Genomic DNA, 15,052 nt, shown 5'->3' on the forward strand with positions numbered 1-15,052 from the left:
TATAATATTTATAAGTCTTATATAACAAAGTGAAAAATGTTAAAGAAGAAAAGAAAGAGAAAGTGTGAGAATCAGTAATTGAAGTGAATATTTATATATATACACAGTGTTGTACACAGTGAAGCTTCAGAATGAAAGAATAGAAATTCTGTGAATTTTTCAACTGAGAATCAGCAATTGAGAATGACTGAGAATCAGAGCTTTCAGTGAAATCTATGAAGTGTAATAGAACAGTCTATATAATAATCAGATGCAGTCTGTCATATTAGTCTCTCTCTTTTCTGATTATATGTAGTTCTCATCAGTCAAGAGTTGTGATCTCAGATAACACAGAACTCAGAGTTCAGATCAGACAATTATAGCAGACTTATTTTACAAGATATTATCAGCTGCGGCTGTGAGATCTCTCATTAAGAATATCTTCAATCTCTTATTTAAGTTCATTATCTTCTTCTATGATTCCTGACAGCTGTCAGTTGAAAAGCAGTTGAGAAGAGAATAAATCAGTGACAGTGTAATGAAGCAAGCTTATATGAAAGACATTATAAATCTCTGATAATATATTAAAACAGTAGTTGTAACTATCTAGAACTTCTATCACTTTATACTTGATATGACAGTAATCTAGTGTATAAGATGAATGTGTGATCTGTATATTCTTAAGATTCAATTATATCAAGTCTTCTATCTTATATTACTCAGTGAGATCTCAGTGAACATTGATTTAATCTTCTTAATCTTGTTTCACTGTTGTCATGAAGACCTCTGCTCAGTTACAGACATCTCAGAGCTTTATTACTATATTATCAGCAATCTGAATCAGACTGTGAGAGTTCAGTGTGAAATGTGTGATCTCTAGAAGATTCAATATCTTCATATGATAACTGTGTATGAGGAAGAACAGGCTTACACCTATTAAAATGATATCTTGATTATTGATAGTAACTTCAGTGTGTAGAAGAAGGTTATATCAGTCATCTTATAAATGATGACAGAACTTATAAAGATAGTTCTTTACTATCTAAATTATTTATTCTGATGCATCATCAGTTTCAGAGTGATAGATAGTTAACAAATAATATATAATCTTGAGAATTTAACATATTCTTGTTCAGAGAGTGCTTATAAATTGATGATCTTAATCTGATATTATAGATCTTAGCAATTCATATATCTGATAGAATGAACTCAGTAGAAAGACTTCAGTGACTTATTCAGTATCTATCTTATCACAAGATTTCAATATCGCATCTTTACTCAATTGATCAATGATGATCAGAATGTTCTTACAACTCTTACTCTCAGAGAGATTGATAGTCAAGTTAATTATCACATCTCATCAGATTCTATCAGAGATATTGAGCAGTTTTAGTAGATCTTTTCTATGATTCTTTCATGAGATAATAGAGAAATAATAATTATAGTTTCAGATGAAGTGTCTGATACTATTCAATATCTCAGATCAGTAGAATTCTTGAGAGATTATTTAATACAGTTGTTTATAACTCAGATATTCAGTTATATATAAGTCATGCATCTCTTGCATTATCTGAGTGTGTAAGAGTTTGAAGTGAGAGACTCAGTGTTATTCACAGAATTACAGAGTGTTATTATCATTAATTAAACATTCTGAGATGTCAGTCTTTATATATAATTCTGAAGAGAATTAAGATACTTCTTATTATACTGCTTCAGTGAGAGTCTGAAGAAGTTCATCAGTCTGAGCTGTTGTATGTCACAGTTCATTCAGTGTAGAAGAAGTGAAGATATCAGTATCAGTATCAGTTCAGAGAGAGTGTGTTCTAATCAGAGAAGCATGTATAGTGTCATGAGTTGTTTCATCTTAATCAGTCAAATATCTTCAGATCTAAGAGCTGATGTTCTCAGTTCATTCAACAGGTGTCTGTTACATTGAAAGGCATATCTTGCTCTTATTATAAGAGAATATCTATCATCAAGTTCTAACTGTCAGAACAGTCGTGTATTGTAAAATAAAAGCAGTTTCAAAACTCAGATTATCATATCTGTCATTCAGTGAGTTTATAAGTGATTGTAAAGTACTTGAGATTTTTATGATATGTGATTATCTCAAATTCAGAGACACTTCAGAGTTCAGAGTCTCATTCTTCTAAATAATATATGATTGTGAGAAGTTTCTTGTTATAGATCTTATAATTGTATTCAGCAGAACTCAGTTTCTTAGATATGAAGATGTATGATTATAAGACATCTTTATCATCATATTATAATATAGCTTCTTCTGTGATATAATCAGAGAAATTGACTTTAACAACTGTCTCATAATCAGAATTGAATATTATCAGTAGAGAGATATTAATGAACATCTTCTTCATCTGTGTAAATGCAGCTTCAGTGTCTACTGATCATTGAAATACTGAGTAATTCTTAGTAAGTTCTGTAAGTGATCTCACAATATCTGAGAAGTTTTATATAAATTGTTAATAGAAGTTAGTGAATCTGATGAAGCTTTGTACATCTTTCACAGTGTGTAGAATCTCTCATTTAAGAATAGCAGAGATCTTCTCAGAATTCATTCAGATTCTCTTGCCAGCTTCTATGATAAAGCCTAGGTATTTTGTACTTTTAATCTTAAAATCATACTTGTTTATATTTATTGATAGTTCTGCTTCTTGTAGTTATTATAATATCTTCTGTATATGTTCTTGATATTCTTTTCTGAACTTATCAGTGAAGATGAGAATGTTATCAAGATATGCAGATACAAATTTATCAAGAAAGTTTTAAAGTGCTCAGTTGATATACTTCTGAAATATACTGAGAGTGTTAGTCAGTCTGAAGAATGTGACTACTCATTTAAAGAGATCATATTGTGTTTAAAATACTGTAAGTCACTCATCTGCTTCAGTGATGCAGATCTTATGAAATGTGATGATAATATCTAGCTTTATAAATCATTGAGCTTGTTTAATATGAGCTAGAGTTTCATTGATAAGAGATAAGAAATAGCAGTCTTTCTTTATTAATCTATTCAGTTCTTGATAGTTCACACAGAATTGAAGTCCTTCACTTGATTTCTTTGCAAAGAGAATAGAGGCTGTGACAGAAGAGTTACTAATGTGTATGAATTCTTTATTCAACAGATCATTGAGTGTCTTTTGAAGAAGAAGAAGTTCATCTCAGAATATGTTATAAAGAGAATCTTATAATGATTTAAGATCTTTATCATTCTTCTTCTCTAACTTAATACTGTGATTCACTTCTGAGTCTTGTAAGAGAAGTATGTTTATAATATTGCCTTGTCAGAAGACATCTAGATATTTATAGTATTATTAAGAGAGTTTGATATGAGAATCTGTTGTTATAGTATAAGATAACTTTTCTAGAGCTTTCTTGATATCAGTCAGACTGACAGAATATATTGTCACATGATTCTGCTATCAGTGACTTCTTTTTCATAGCATTTCATAAAAATTGATAGAGATCTGTGTCAGATTTATAATTTTATAAATATTATCTTTGTGAATTCTATCATTGTTAGAGAATATCAAGCTTCTGTTTCAAGTGTTCAATAAGATACCTTGTTCAGATAGTCAGATAAGTTCTAGCATAAAATTATAGTCAAGATTATCAACTTCATATGCATAGACATCTTCATGTTAATGTTCTTTAACATCTACGTTTAGTTTTATCATGTTACAGATGCAAACATCTTTTGAATTATCAAATTCTATGAGAAGTTGAGGTTTTAATAAGAGAATACACTGAAGGTTATAACATCTTACAACTGAAGATTTAATCATTGCATAGTGACATAGATTACTATCTATCATAGTCTTTATATTATATATGTTATTCATCACAGTAGATATGAAAATTGCATTTATTATCATCTTTTCTTGAAATTATTATTATCTGATCTCTTCAAGCTTCTGTTTGTGAATTTAAATAGAAGTTAATCTTTTCTCTGTTTCATTGAGATGTTTTTATAGTTATCTTCTGAATCTTTCCTTAATACAATATAATTGATGCAGACAGATGCTGATTCATTCTTTAAGTAAGAAGATACTGATCTTTCTCTTAAGTGAGAAGACACATAGACTGATCAGCAGTTGAAGATGATGTAGTCTGATTGATTACAATTGATACACATTTCATGTTAATGTCAGTCAGTGACTTCTTCAGAAGTGATCTCAGAAACTCAGAAGCCTGTTCAGATAGCAGAGACTCTTGCTTATATATAAATATTTAAGTTCACTCAATTCATGGCATCTGCATCATCATTCTTCAGTATGAGTGTATAAGTGACTGAAGTGTAATGTCTTCTGTCACTGTTCTGTATACTCTTGACCTTGATAAGATAATCATTCAATGTCTGAAGTTATATGTAGAAATCTTTACAAGTCTGGTCTTTATCTATGCTTATAAGAGTCTGTAAGAGTTTGAAAGTTAATGTTTTCTTGAGTATACTAATCTTCATTTGATTCTTTCAAGATTGATCACCTGTTTCTAGAATCTTAATATTGAAGTCAGAGATGAATATTATGAGAGAAGTGTTTCTCTGTCAGACACTCTGTAATTAATCTAATACTTTCTATTGTATAATAGTGTCTCAGAACAGAACATCAAGATATTTGATAATATTATCAGACATTTGTATTGCTGATTCATATTCTTTCATTCATGAATAAAACTTCTGTTTCATGAAATCTCTCAATTATTCATTAATATATTAATCTTGATTGATTAGTAAACTGATGACATCTTCATCTACACTTAGTTTCACAAGCATTTTCAATCTTCATAATGAGTAGAGAGTGAGATTAGAAGTATTGAAATATATAAGAGTATCTAAGTATTTCTTCAGTGTCTGTATTGTGTTTATATTTGATTCTGTCAGTGTTGAAATTGTCTGTGCAGGGGTTTCTAGTCAAGATAATTGTTGAATTTTCTTGTATTGATGTTATTGAGTTACATGCATATTGACTATCTGTTGCTGTTGTAATTTCAACATTGCTTGAAGTCACTGTGACACTGTATCTATACTCATATTCAAGAGATCTCTTATATTATTATTAGACATAGTTATATCATTCATCAGATGTGTAGTATCTACAGAATTAGAAGAAATGTAATTATATAAATCTCTTATATGTTTAAGGCATGAGAACTCTCAAGTCTTTCATCAATATTCTCTTTGTGAGATCTTGTTACAGGGTCAGAATGACTGATGAGTAAGCTTCTATCTAGAGACTCAGTTTTTACTTAACTGATTAAGACTCAGTATCTGCTTAACTGTTTAATCATTTCTCTATTTCTTACATATTGTTACATATGTAAATATCTTTCTAATGAATAATTGTTTCTAATAAGAAGATAATGAACATTTTTCAAGTGTAAGAAACCTATACTGAATAGATCAGTATAATATTTGTAGATCTTATATAACAAAGTGAAAAACATTAAAGAAGTAAAGAAAGAGAAAGTGCAAGAATCAGTGATTGAAGTGAATATTTATTCACATACACAGTGATATACACAGTGGAGCTTCAGAGCAGAAGAATAGAAATTTCATGAGTTTTTCAGCTGAGAATTAACAATTGAGAATGACTGAGAATCAGAGCTTTCAGCGGAATCTATGAAGTGTAATGAAATAGTCTATATGATGATCAGACGCAGCTTATTACAAAGAGCTTTATAATCTGTTAGAGAATAATATTATCATCTATAATCTATCTAGAGTGAAACTATATATAAGTTGAGTAACACGTGATTACAGTAGATGTAGTAATCATCAACAAATTAGATTAATTAACTCAGAAAATGAACTGAATTGAAATAGATTTCTTAATTGAAATGAGAATAATTATTTAAAGAAAATACTCTCTCAACTGTACAGATTATGTTCATTGATTAAAAATTAATTTTCTTCATTAAATGTTGAGAAAATTGATCATAAGAAGATATCTTCTTGAAGAGAAAAGCTGAAATATCTCATAGACTTATAAATAAGTGAACTATTTAAAGAGAGAGAATATAACAGTATTTGAAGAAGATTTCTACAATTAATATAAAAGACTCTATTCTGATTTACTCAGATGACTCAAAAAATGAGAGTTTAAACAGATTAGATACAGACATTGCTTATACTGAAGATAATATCAATTTCATCTCAGATTTCTGAAATTTGAGCTGTGAATCTGAAGTCTTTAATACTGAACTATTTATAATAGTAAAAGCTTTCAAACTTATTGAGATAAAATCTTATAAAAGAGGAAATAGCTTGAAAGAGATATGAATATTCTCTGATAGTTAAGCTGCTTTGAAAAGACTTAAAAATAGTCAGATTTATAACAATTAAATGAATCTTAAACTGATTTTAAATTCTGTTATAAAAATTTAAAAGAGAAGAATATTAAAACTAATAATTTATTTACACTAATTTCTACTTATATAAGTATTCATGACAATGAAGTGACTGATTCAGCAGTAAAAAAGAATTCAGAATTAAATAAATTTATTCAAAAAACAGTGTTTTAATCTTTTATAAAGAGAAAGATAAAAGAATCTTATATAAATAAGTGAAATAAAAGCTGATAGAAATAAAAGAAGAGTATATATTATTCAAAATTTAAAATAAAATCTAAGTAAAAATCTTATTTAATTAAATGTAAAAAGAAAATATTCTCATCTATAATTCAGCTGAAACTAGAATATGATTATTTTAAATTCTATATATAAATATTTAATAATAGATTTAATTCAACAGAATGCTTATTCTATAATATAAATGAAAATTCTAAGTATATTATAATATATTATGTATTATATAATAATCTCAGAGTCAGATTGAAGAAGAAGTATGATTTAAATCAATTAAATATGAGATTCTTATTCTCAACTGAGACAGAAATTAAACACTTAATAGACTTTCTATCAGAAACTCTAGCAGCTATAAGAAAATAACTGAATTCAGAAATATTTAAATATGAAGAGATGAAAATTGATTAGATAAAGTCTATTAAAACAGCTATATACTATCTTTTAATAATTTTATTCTATTATAATCTCTCTTTACTTTACTTTTTCTTCTGTTCTTTTCTATTTATCTATTTAATATGTCTATCTTTAAGACTATGTTCTCTTTTCTTTTGTCATGATATTATTAAATAATTTCAAAGTATTAGAAGATGTTAAAATACTGTAATTTATAAACAGTTTTTATATTCTGAGCTGAAATTTTCTGATTTTACATATCTGAAATTGATAAATGTATAATAGTTAACTTTATAGATATAGAAAAAACCCTGAGAACTAAAAGTTCTCAGGTAGATGTCATAGTCTCTGACTGCGTACATCTATAATTGAAGAATAATAATAATAATAATAATCAACAAATTAGGCACCAATGCGTTAAGTTTCTGATTAGACGAAGGTGTAATACAAGGGTGATTACTCGTTAGCTTGTCCACGTGATATTAAACTCTATTTAGTAACCCCTATCTATCTAAATTGACTTGCTTGGCTTCACCAGGCTACTTTAGATAGACTGTATCGAATACTGAAATGGACATGAAAGTCTTGAGGGAGCTCGTCTCGAATCGTATAGCCCTGCTGAGAAACATTCCTTGTAACAGCGGATCAGGAATTTATGAGTCAGGTGACGGAAGCCGCCATACAGGCTTGGCAAGGATCTCTGGAAGAAAGACGGAGCGTGGATATTACTTGAAGCTGTCAGAGCCGCACGAGAAACATGTCCTTCTAAACCGCACCACCAGCCAAATGGGAGCTTCTGAAGCAATGTCTAGCAATTTCATTAGACCGGACACTTGCCTGAGCTTTTTTCTCGGCGCCAGCACCGCACTCGTCCTCACTTTACCCGTTATTTACTTTTTCGGAAGGAATCAATCTCCTCCAACGTCATCCGTTACGCCCCTCTGTTCTACCGAGCTGGATGATGCTGCACGAAAAGGGGGTTGCGACGAAGATGGAGATGCTCTTTCAGGCTTCATTGCACTGAATGAGTCGGCAACGACTGAACTACGTACCAAGTTAAACTGGAATCGATCAGCCGATCTCAGTAAATTCTTTATAAGATGGGGTCGGAAGTACCCATCAGACCGTCGCAAACTGGAGGAGGTATGTGGTAGGAAGAGCCAAAGCTGTACGTAAGGACCTAGGTATTTCATACGTAGGAGGAAACAATGCTAATCTTGCTGTATAGGTCGTGGCAGCAACACTCCAAATACACGCCAAATTCAAGAGGCTTTCTTAATCCCAGCAGAGATTCCGGTCATTCTTCGGCCCCTTGCGCCTGAAGTCAATACGCTTTTGCGGAAATATGGTTGTGAGCAGGATTGCTTATCCAGCAGCAACCATGACGATCAACTCGCAGTTCGTTTGGCTCTCTCGCGCGCTTTGCAAAATGGAAAGGTGCTTTGGGGCCATTTTTCACGGGCCGTCATACAACTTGATGAACGGATTGTTGTCAAGCTTGGGCATAATTTGCTTCTAACGGACGCCGATATTACAGCCTATATTCAGAGTCTCTCGAAGGATATTCCAGTTCCTCATCCCTTAGGAGCAATTTCTATCGGCAAGACAACCTACATGTTCATGACTTTTATTGAAGGCTCATCTTTGGATAAGCTCTGGTCTTCCCTCTCTACGGAAGAAAAATTTTCTATCCGAGATCAGTTAGATGTTATCCTAGAGAAACTTAGGATGCTCCCTCTATCTTCTCATTGCCTTGGTGGTGGTAATCCACCTTACTGCATTGACTGCAGAATGTGGAAGCGGGTAAGTCCACAACAGATTGAGAACGAAGCTCAGTTCAACGAATTCCTCATCTCAGGTAACCACCCACCTACAATGAGAGCCTATGTTGAGTTTGTGCACTCTATGCTACGCAATGATCACCGAATTGTCATGACACATGGTGACTTGCATCCACGGAATATAATGGTTAGCAAGGAGCGAGATCAATCCGTTCGAGTGACCGGGCTTGTTGACTGGGAGCTAGGCGGAGTTTACCCGGAGTATTGGGAGTTTCTAAAGTCTCTTAATACAATGCTACCTGTACGCAGGGGCGATTGGGTCTTCTTTCTTCCACATAAGGGCATGGGGATGTACTTTGCTGAGTTTGCTATTGATCAATTCGTTGAGAAACTCGTGTCATAGATAGACCTTTTTGTAACTATGCAAAACTTGCTATTGGACTACCTTGGCACTTAACCACATCTTTCCAAAGCTGTTGTCGGACCAATTTATCAAACCGTAGATCGAAAACCTTTTCGAAAACCTTATCCAATTAGAATTATAATTTTAGACAGAAGGAAGCAGGCATTACGCACTCATCACTCATCACCTTCGATCTCAACTTGAAAGATCATCTCCAGTTTGTGTTTAGCCTCACCATGATCATAGTCCGTAATGATACTGTCATCGAGTAAAGATTCCAAAACATCGAAGACCCACTGCTGGCAGCCCCAATGGTAGGTTTCATTATCAACTGCCTGGGAATTAACTACCGCACGATATCCGCCACAAAGATATTCTCAACATGGCGATCGGTATTTTCTGGGCGGCTGGAGAGTTCTTGGTACTGAAATTGACCCGGGTTTCTGACAACTTGAAACACCAAGTGAGAGTCCCCTTCTTCAAGGTACAGAGTCCAATGATATGTTCCTAGGGTCTGCCGGGGTTTATATACAGCGATGTAAAGAATTGCCATTCTATATAATTCTAGAGTGGAAGTCAGCTTCCTAGTGACTTCTTAGCTACGGCATAGAAAAGATAGGAGGTGACTTACTCTGTAGAGTATAGAACTCGGAGTGTAATGCAGTCAGGAGAGTTTATTGACAATGTCAGAGTTGAAACATTCACAGTTGATATAGAGAGGGATTTCTCCATGCGATAAGGTTCAAATACAATAATACAATGATGATGGTGCAAATTTTGGGAAGTCGTTTGACTCTTCTTTCAGGAGAAAAGGGAAGGTTTTGTTGGGGGAGGGGCCGGACGGATTTTTTCTCTCGCACAAGGCTGTAGTAAGGGCCTGATACGGAGGGGAAATAGATAACCTTGAATGAGAGCCATTATTCTTTGAGAACGCAAAATCACTGGTGCAGCAAGAAACTATGATCCGGCATAAACCTCCCATTGACTCTTTCCCCTTCAAGCGATTTTATGAGAGGGTCTTTGTTTGACGGCGTTGGCGGCACGGTATTTCCGAATAACGAGCAAGAGGATTGGTGAAGAAACAGAACGGATGGAAGAAACGGAAGAAACGGAATAATCGAGCTCTGTTCGAGTTTTTCCTGCAGCCTTCGTCCCACTAGTCCCCTATTTTCCCTTTTTCCTGTTTTTCCCGCAGCTCCCATAACTTCCGTACCTTCTGCTGCTGGCTATTAGTCACTAGATTTCAGCAAGGACAGCTTTTTCTTTTTTGATGTAGTTGTAATATGGTTCGACGGGATCTTCCCCTACTGCAAGCTACGACAAGATTCTCCCCCTCGACTGTCTTCAGTTTAGGGTTCAGGGACAACAACATAACATCTAGGTTTTTTTCCCTGAGATGTTTACCAATCAGACCCAAGCGGACTGATAGCATCCCCTGCACCATGGTCTCGCGGCAATATCATCCTTCGTCCTTTGGCGCCTCATCAATAAGCGAATTTGTAGCATCGAGCGGCAGATCGCCAGCCACCTTTCATTGACTACCACTTTGACAAGGGGTGAGCTATAATGATACTGCAAGCCACAATTTTGCCCTTCAACAACTCTCTCTAATCGATTGTTCCAGCTGCACAGGGTTCAGGGACAACAAACTTGCCATCTAGATTTCATTTTCCTGAGCTGTTGGCCAATCGGACCGCCAAACAGAAGCGATAATTTTCCATCCATCATGGGCTGATAGCATCTCTGATATCAGGGCAACCTCTGGTACGGCGAGATGTGCCGCGGACAGTTCGACACGGCTAGTTCTCAGATCGACAAAAGTCCGACGAGATCGAGACCGAGTCCTATAGCACAACCTGGATAGTTGGGTGATTCGCTATGCAAAGCAGAAGACGGCAAGCTTTCGCCAGCGGGTTGTCATATCACATCGACTAGGTCGAGACCATGTATCCTGCGGCACAGTTTTATACACCCTAACTTTGGGAGAGCGACGGCAAGCTCCTCCCGTATCCACGTGGCCCAAGCTGAAGGGGGAGACGACAAAAGAATAGGTGCCAGGAGTGTCGACAGAATGGCGTATAAGGAGGCACAGTTTCCCCCGAAATCCTGAGGCAATGAACAGACATTCAAGACACTCACAGACCTCACCAAGCCAGTTACCCAGACCCAGTTTCCAAGACTTCTTTATCATCAACTACCACCATGCCTCAAGCAATGAAGCTCAACGACAAGGCCCCTGCCAATACTCCGCCGGCCCAAACGCCTCCATGCAGCCCCATCGATGAAAGTCCCCAGCAGAGTGTGACAACAGGATATGGGTATCAGCATTCCGATGAGAAAGAACTCGTAGAAGCTCTTCGCGAAGCCAGGGCGGATTCCACCACCTCCAAATCCAATCACTCGGAAGACACTGCAGGTGGGTGTGCCAGCCCTAAGCAAGATGGTAAAAAGATTGTTCAGGAACAAGGTAATTGATATCTCAACTGGAAACTGGGAGCATATGCTGACATGTGTTCAGAGACTGTGTTGAATGATGCTTCTAAGCTGAAGCCGCAAGAGCGGGAGATATCCTTCTCACGCAACCCCGAATCAGAATCGCCCCGTGCTTATGGATAAATATATGTCAGACATACCACCCACTTGGATGGAATGTGATCCCATATTTATGGATAACGAGAACGTTGGTTTCGATCCTGCGATGAAAGAATGTTCCGAGATGAGAACACCTAAAGCTAGCAAAGAAAACATGGAGCAGTCAGGCACGCCGGTTGAAGTCATGAAAAGAATCAAATCAATAGGATCCCGAGCCCCTCCTGAAATATATTGATGTCTGCCGTTTCTTTTTGGAATGATAGGGAACAATTTCCGTGTCACATGCACTTTTTCGCAGCCGGCAGCAAGAAAACGTTGTTCAGCGTCGCTGCTGGTCTTTTATTTTTATTTTATTTTGAAAAATTTGCATGTCGTGGTTCTCCCCAAGCCAGAGCGCCTATAGCCAAAATTGTCAAAGCAAAAAGGTGAGCGTCGCAGCAGCAAATTTTATATCTGGCCCTGAAGAAAGGGGTAAATTTCTTGACTTCTACATTTCTTAATCGTCTTTATCTTGATTAAGGTTGCAGTCGCACTTACCTGGATTTTTGGATTTCTGCCTTTCTAAAGTTCACTGTACACACACACACCGGGCCTCAGCCCCTTCAAAGTGCATAATAAACATAAGAAAGGGTAAACGGTATAAAAATACCAACCACGCGCCAATGTATAGAAAAACTGAAACATCTGCAGACACCTTCAAATGAAATCTAGTTCTTCATCATCATCTTTTGACACCCTAGTAACATTCGAGACCGGAAAGGTCCCATCTCAGTTTGGGATTGGAAGGCCCTTCTTCTGGAGAATCTTGCGTCTTTTCAGCCTCTTTTTTGGGGAAAGCTTTTTCCAATTAGCATAGAGACTGACATCCGGATGTTCTTCTAAGGGAGGTTCTTCAGCAGGATGTTGGTCGGTGGCATACGTTTCAGCTGGAGGCTCTCCAATGGGACACTCTTCAACGAGAGGCTCTTCGATGGGATATGCTTCAGTGAGAGGCTCTTCTTGGGGAGGGTCTTCAGCGAGAGGATCTTCGACAGGACAGTCTTCAAACAAAGGCTCTTCTGGGGCGGGTTCTTCCTCAGCAGGTTCTTCGACGGGATATGCTTCAGTGGAAGGTTCTTCAATAGCACACTCTTCAATGAGATACACTTCAGCGGCAGTATCTTTGACAGGATATGCTTCAGTGACATGTTCTTCAGCAGGAGACATTTTATCCAGATATCTGTCAGCAGGAAGATCCTCAGCTCCAGCTTCAATGCAGCTCTTCTGACTGTCAAGGGTACTTCACATAAACAACAACCAGGCAGAGTAAATATCAACAATCATTCTCATCACAGCCTTGTGAAAAACTTGATTCTCTCCAAGTTCGCAGTGAAACTTGTCACACTTGAAAGTTGTTTCATCAGACACAAACACTTTCTCAAGTTTTGTTTTGATATAGCTGGGAAGTCAAACTTGATGATCAGAGAGCTTTGAAAACATCTTTCTCACCGCCTGTAGTATATTGAAAATAGAAATTGATTCCTCAAAATGTTCAATATACTTCTTAGCAAGTGTCTCAAGTTCAGGTAGATTGTATGTTCTGGCTATGTGATAAACTAGGGCACTCTTTCTGAATTCTCTCGCGGTGCAGGAAATATCTGGATCAGGTGCTGAGCCTAGTGTCTCATAGATGCCTGTATATAAAAAATGCACCAAGGTGTGACCAATATCCTCATCAACATCAGGGAGTGTGATGTATGAATTCCAAGTCAAATTTCTGTTCCACTGCAGGTACTTCCAGAGATAACACTCTGAAATAATGTATTTTTTGCATCCTATCATGATGATGATGACTGGGGGTTCATATGATCTACAAACAGCAAATTAAGTCAGTAAGTCATTAAAACTGATAATGTTGAGAGAGCTCACAATGATAGTGATTAATTGTATTCAATTGTCAGACATTTCTGATCAGACATCAGTTATTTGACCTCATTGTTCATTTTGCTGTGATGAAATTTCTTTTTCATCATTCTCAAGATATCTCTAGTTGTGATGATTGAGATGTTGCAAAGTGATGATAGAGCATTAAAAGCATAAGAAAATGAATAGAAGACATATATCATTGATCTATCTTCTCTTGAGTCTCTCAAAAAAGTGGAAATTCAAGTATGAGTTGCGCACATATCATGCCAGCACACCAAGGTATGCAAGACTTGTCACAGGTGTATATCAGACAGGTCAATTTTTTAATTACATATTAGAAGTGCCGGATAACCTCTCTAGACTGACTGTGTAACTATGTCTGAGATCAGGATCAAACTTTACAGTTGTCACATTGCCTAAAAGCATTACTTCTGATCATGATTTATGTTCATCACATTAATCTCAAATCACATTATTTCAAATATTAAAGATTCCAGATTCACTTTTCAAATAAAAATCTAGTCTCAGATAAAGAATATGTTTGAATTCTTAGTCACATTTTCATTCTGATCTTATTATTGAGAATGACATTAAATAAGACTATGAAATCATTTCTCACTTATATAATATTATAACATAGTGCTCATTTATTAAAAATTCAACAGAGAGTGTTATCAAATATTATTACTTTTCTGAACACAGATCATAATTTATATAATTTTAATTATGAAAAAAACATAAAATACAAAAAAAAATAAAATACAAAAAACAAAACAAATATAAGAAAAAATCACAATAAAAAAAAAAGAAAAGAAAAAGAAAAAAATAAAAAATAAAAATAAAAAAAAATTAAGATTACAGAGCTATAACATCTTCAAAATACTCACTTCTCAGAGTCTTTATAATATTTATCACTAACTGTGTATCTCTCACAGTGAGAATAACACAGCTGTAATGAGTTATTGTCTTAATATCATCTAATAAATAATCAGTATATATCTGTATAAATGTGAATAATTAGAAAATATACACTTAAAAAGTGTGATCAGGATGAACTCTGCTGTCACTTGAATGATATCAAGAACAGAATACTGAAATTAATAATTCTCTTCATCAATTTCACAGACAAGATGTGTGAAGATGATCTTGAGAAATATAAGATTCTTTAACTTCTGATAAAAACAGATCTCACAGAGAGACTCTATTTTCATAATATCAGAGACTGAGTATTACTAAAAAGCATTACTTTCATACAATATATATATACTTACTACAGTGATTCACTCTCTGCACATGTAACTGAGAGTTGTAGCTTTCTCACACTGCACAGCTCTTTCTGAGATGCTGCTATTAGTTTATAATTCACACAGTCTCTCAGTTCAGTATACACTGTGTG

General features: G+C 35.1%; 4 protein-coding genes across 4 annotated transcripts; 2 read left to right on the plus strand and 2 right to left on the minus strand.

Moving 5' to 3' along the window:
- The first annotated feature begins 7,534 nt into the window (after positions 1 to 7,534).
- Positions 7,535 to 9,495, plus strand: BDCG_02984 (uncharacterized protein). Its single transcript, XM_045418573.1, has 2 exons — positions 7,535 to 8,143; positions 8,204 to 9,495. Exons 1-2 carry the CDS (start codon positions 7,546 to 7,548, stop codon positions 9,157 to 9,159), a joined length of 1,554 nt encoding a protein of 517 aa, XP_045275109.1. The 5' UTR covers positions 7,535 to 7,545; the 3' UTR covers positions 9,160 to 9,495.
- Positions 9,496 to 9,505: 10 nt separating this feature from the next.
- BDCG_16653 (uncharacterized protein) lies at positions 9,506 to 10,085 on the minus strand (the record flags this gene model as incomplete). The annotated part of the gene is made up of 2 exons (XM_045425856.1): positions 10,062 to 10,085; positions 9,506 to 9,723 (listed from the first exon to the last, which is right to left on the minus strand). The coding sequence occupies exons 1-2, from the start codon at positions 10,075 to 10,077 to the stop codon at positions 9,506 to 9,508; spliced, it is 234 nt and encodes a 77-aa protein (XP_045280255.1). The 5' UTR covers positions 10,078 to 10,085.
- Positions 10,086 to 11,211: 1,126 nt separating this feature from the next.
- BDCG_02986 (uncharacterized protein) lies at positions 11,212 to 11,930 on the plus strand. Its single transcript, XM_045418574.1, has 2 exons — positions 11,212 to 11,626; positions 11,678 to 11,930. Exons 1-2 carry the CDS (start codon positions 11,362 to 11,364, stop codon positions 11,773 to 11,775), a joined length of 363 nt encoding a protein of 120 aa, XP_045275110.1. The 5' UTR covers positions 11,212 to 11,361; the 3' UTR covers positions 11,776 to 11,930.
- A 470-nt stretch (positions 11,931 to 12,400) lies between these two features.
- BDCG_02987 (uncharacterized protein) lies at positions 12,401 to 13,483 on the minus strand. The gene has a single exon (XM_045418575.1). The coding sequence runs from the start codon at positions 12,955 to 12,957 to the stop codon at positions 12,520 to 12,522; it is 438 nt and encodes a 145-aa protein (XP_045275111.1). The 5' UTR covers positions 12,958 to 13,483; the 3' UTR covers positions 12,401 to 12,519.
- Between the last annotated feature and the right edge of the window lie 1,569 nt (positions 13,484 to 15,052).

This window comes from Blastomyces dermatitidis (genome assembly GCF_000003525.1).
Source record: "Blastomyces dermatitidis ER-3 genomic scaffold supercont1.3, whole genome shotgun sequence".
NCBI classification, from domain to species: Eukaryota; Fungi; Ascomycota; class Eurotiomycetes; order Onygenales; family Ajellomycetaceae; genus Blastomyces; species Blastomyces dermatitidis.

Coding starts and splice junctions, on each gene's coding strand:
- BDCG_02984 (XM_045418573.1), top strand. CDS start 7,546: ATGGACATGAAAGTCTTGAGGGAGCTCGTCTCGAATCGTATAGCCCTG. Junction 8,144..8,203: donor TGGTAGGAAGAGCCAAAGCT/GTACGTAAGGAC, acceptor CTTGCTGTATAG/GTCGTGGCAGCAACACTCCA.
- BDCG_02986 (XM_045418574.1), top strand. CDS start 11,362: ATGCCTCAAGCAATGAAGCTCAACGACAAGGCCCCTGCCAATACTCCG. Junction 11,627..11,677: donor AAAGATTGTTCAGGAACAAG/GTAATTGATATC, acceptor ACATGTGTTCAG/AGACTGTGTTGAATGATGCT.
- BDCG_02987 (XM_045418575.1), bottom strand. CDS start 12,957: ATGTCTCCTGCTGAAGAACATGTCACTGAAGCATATCCTGTCAAAGAT.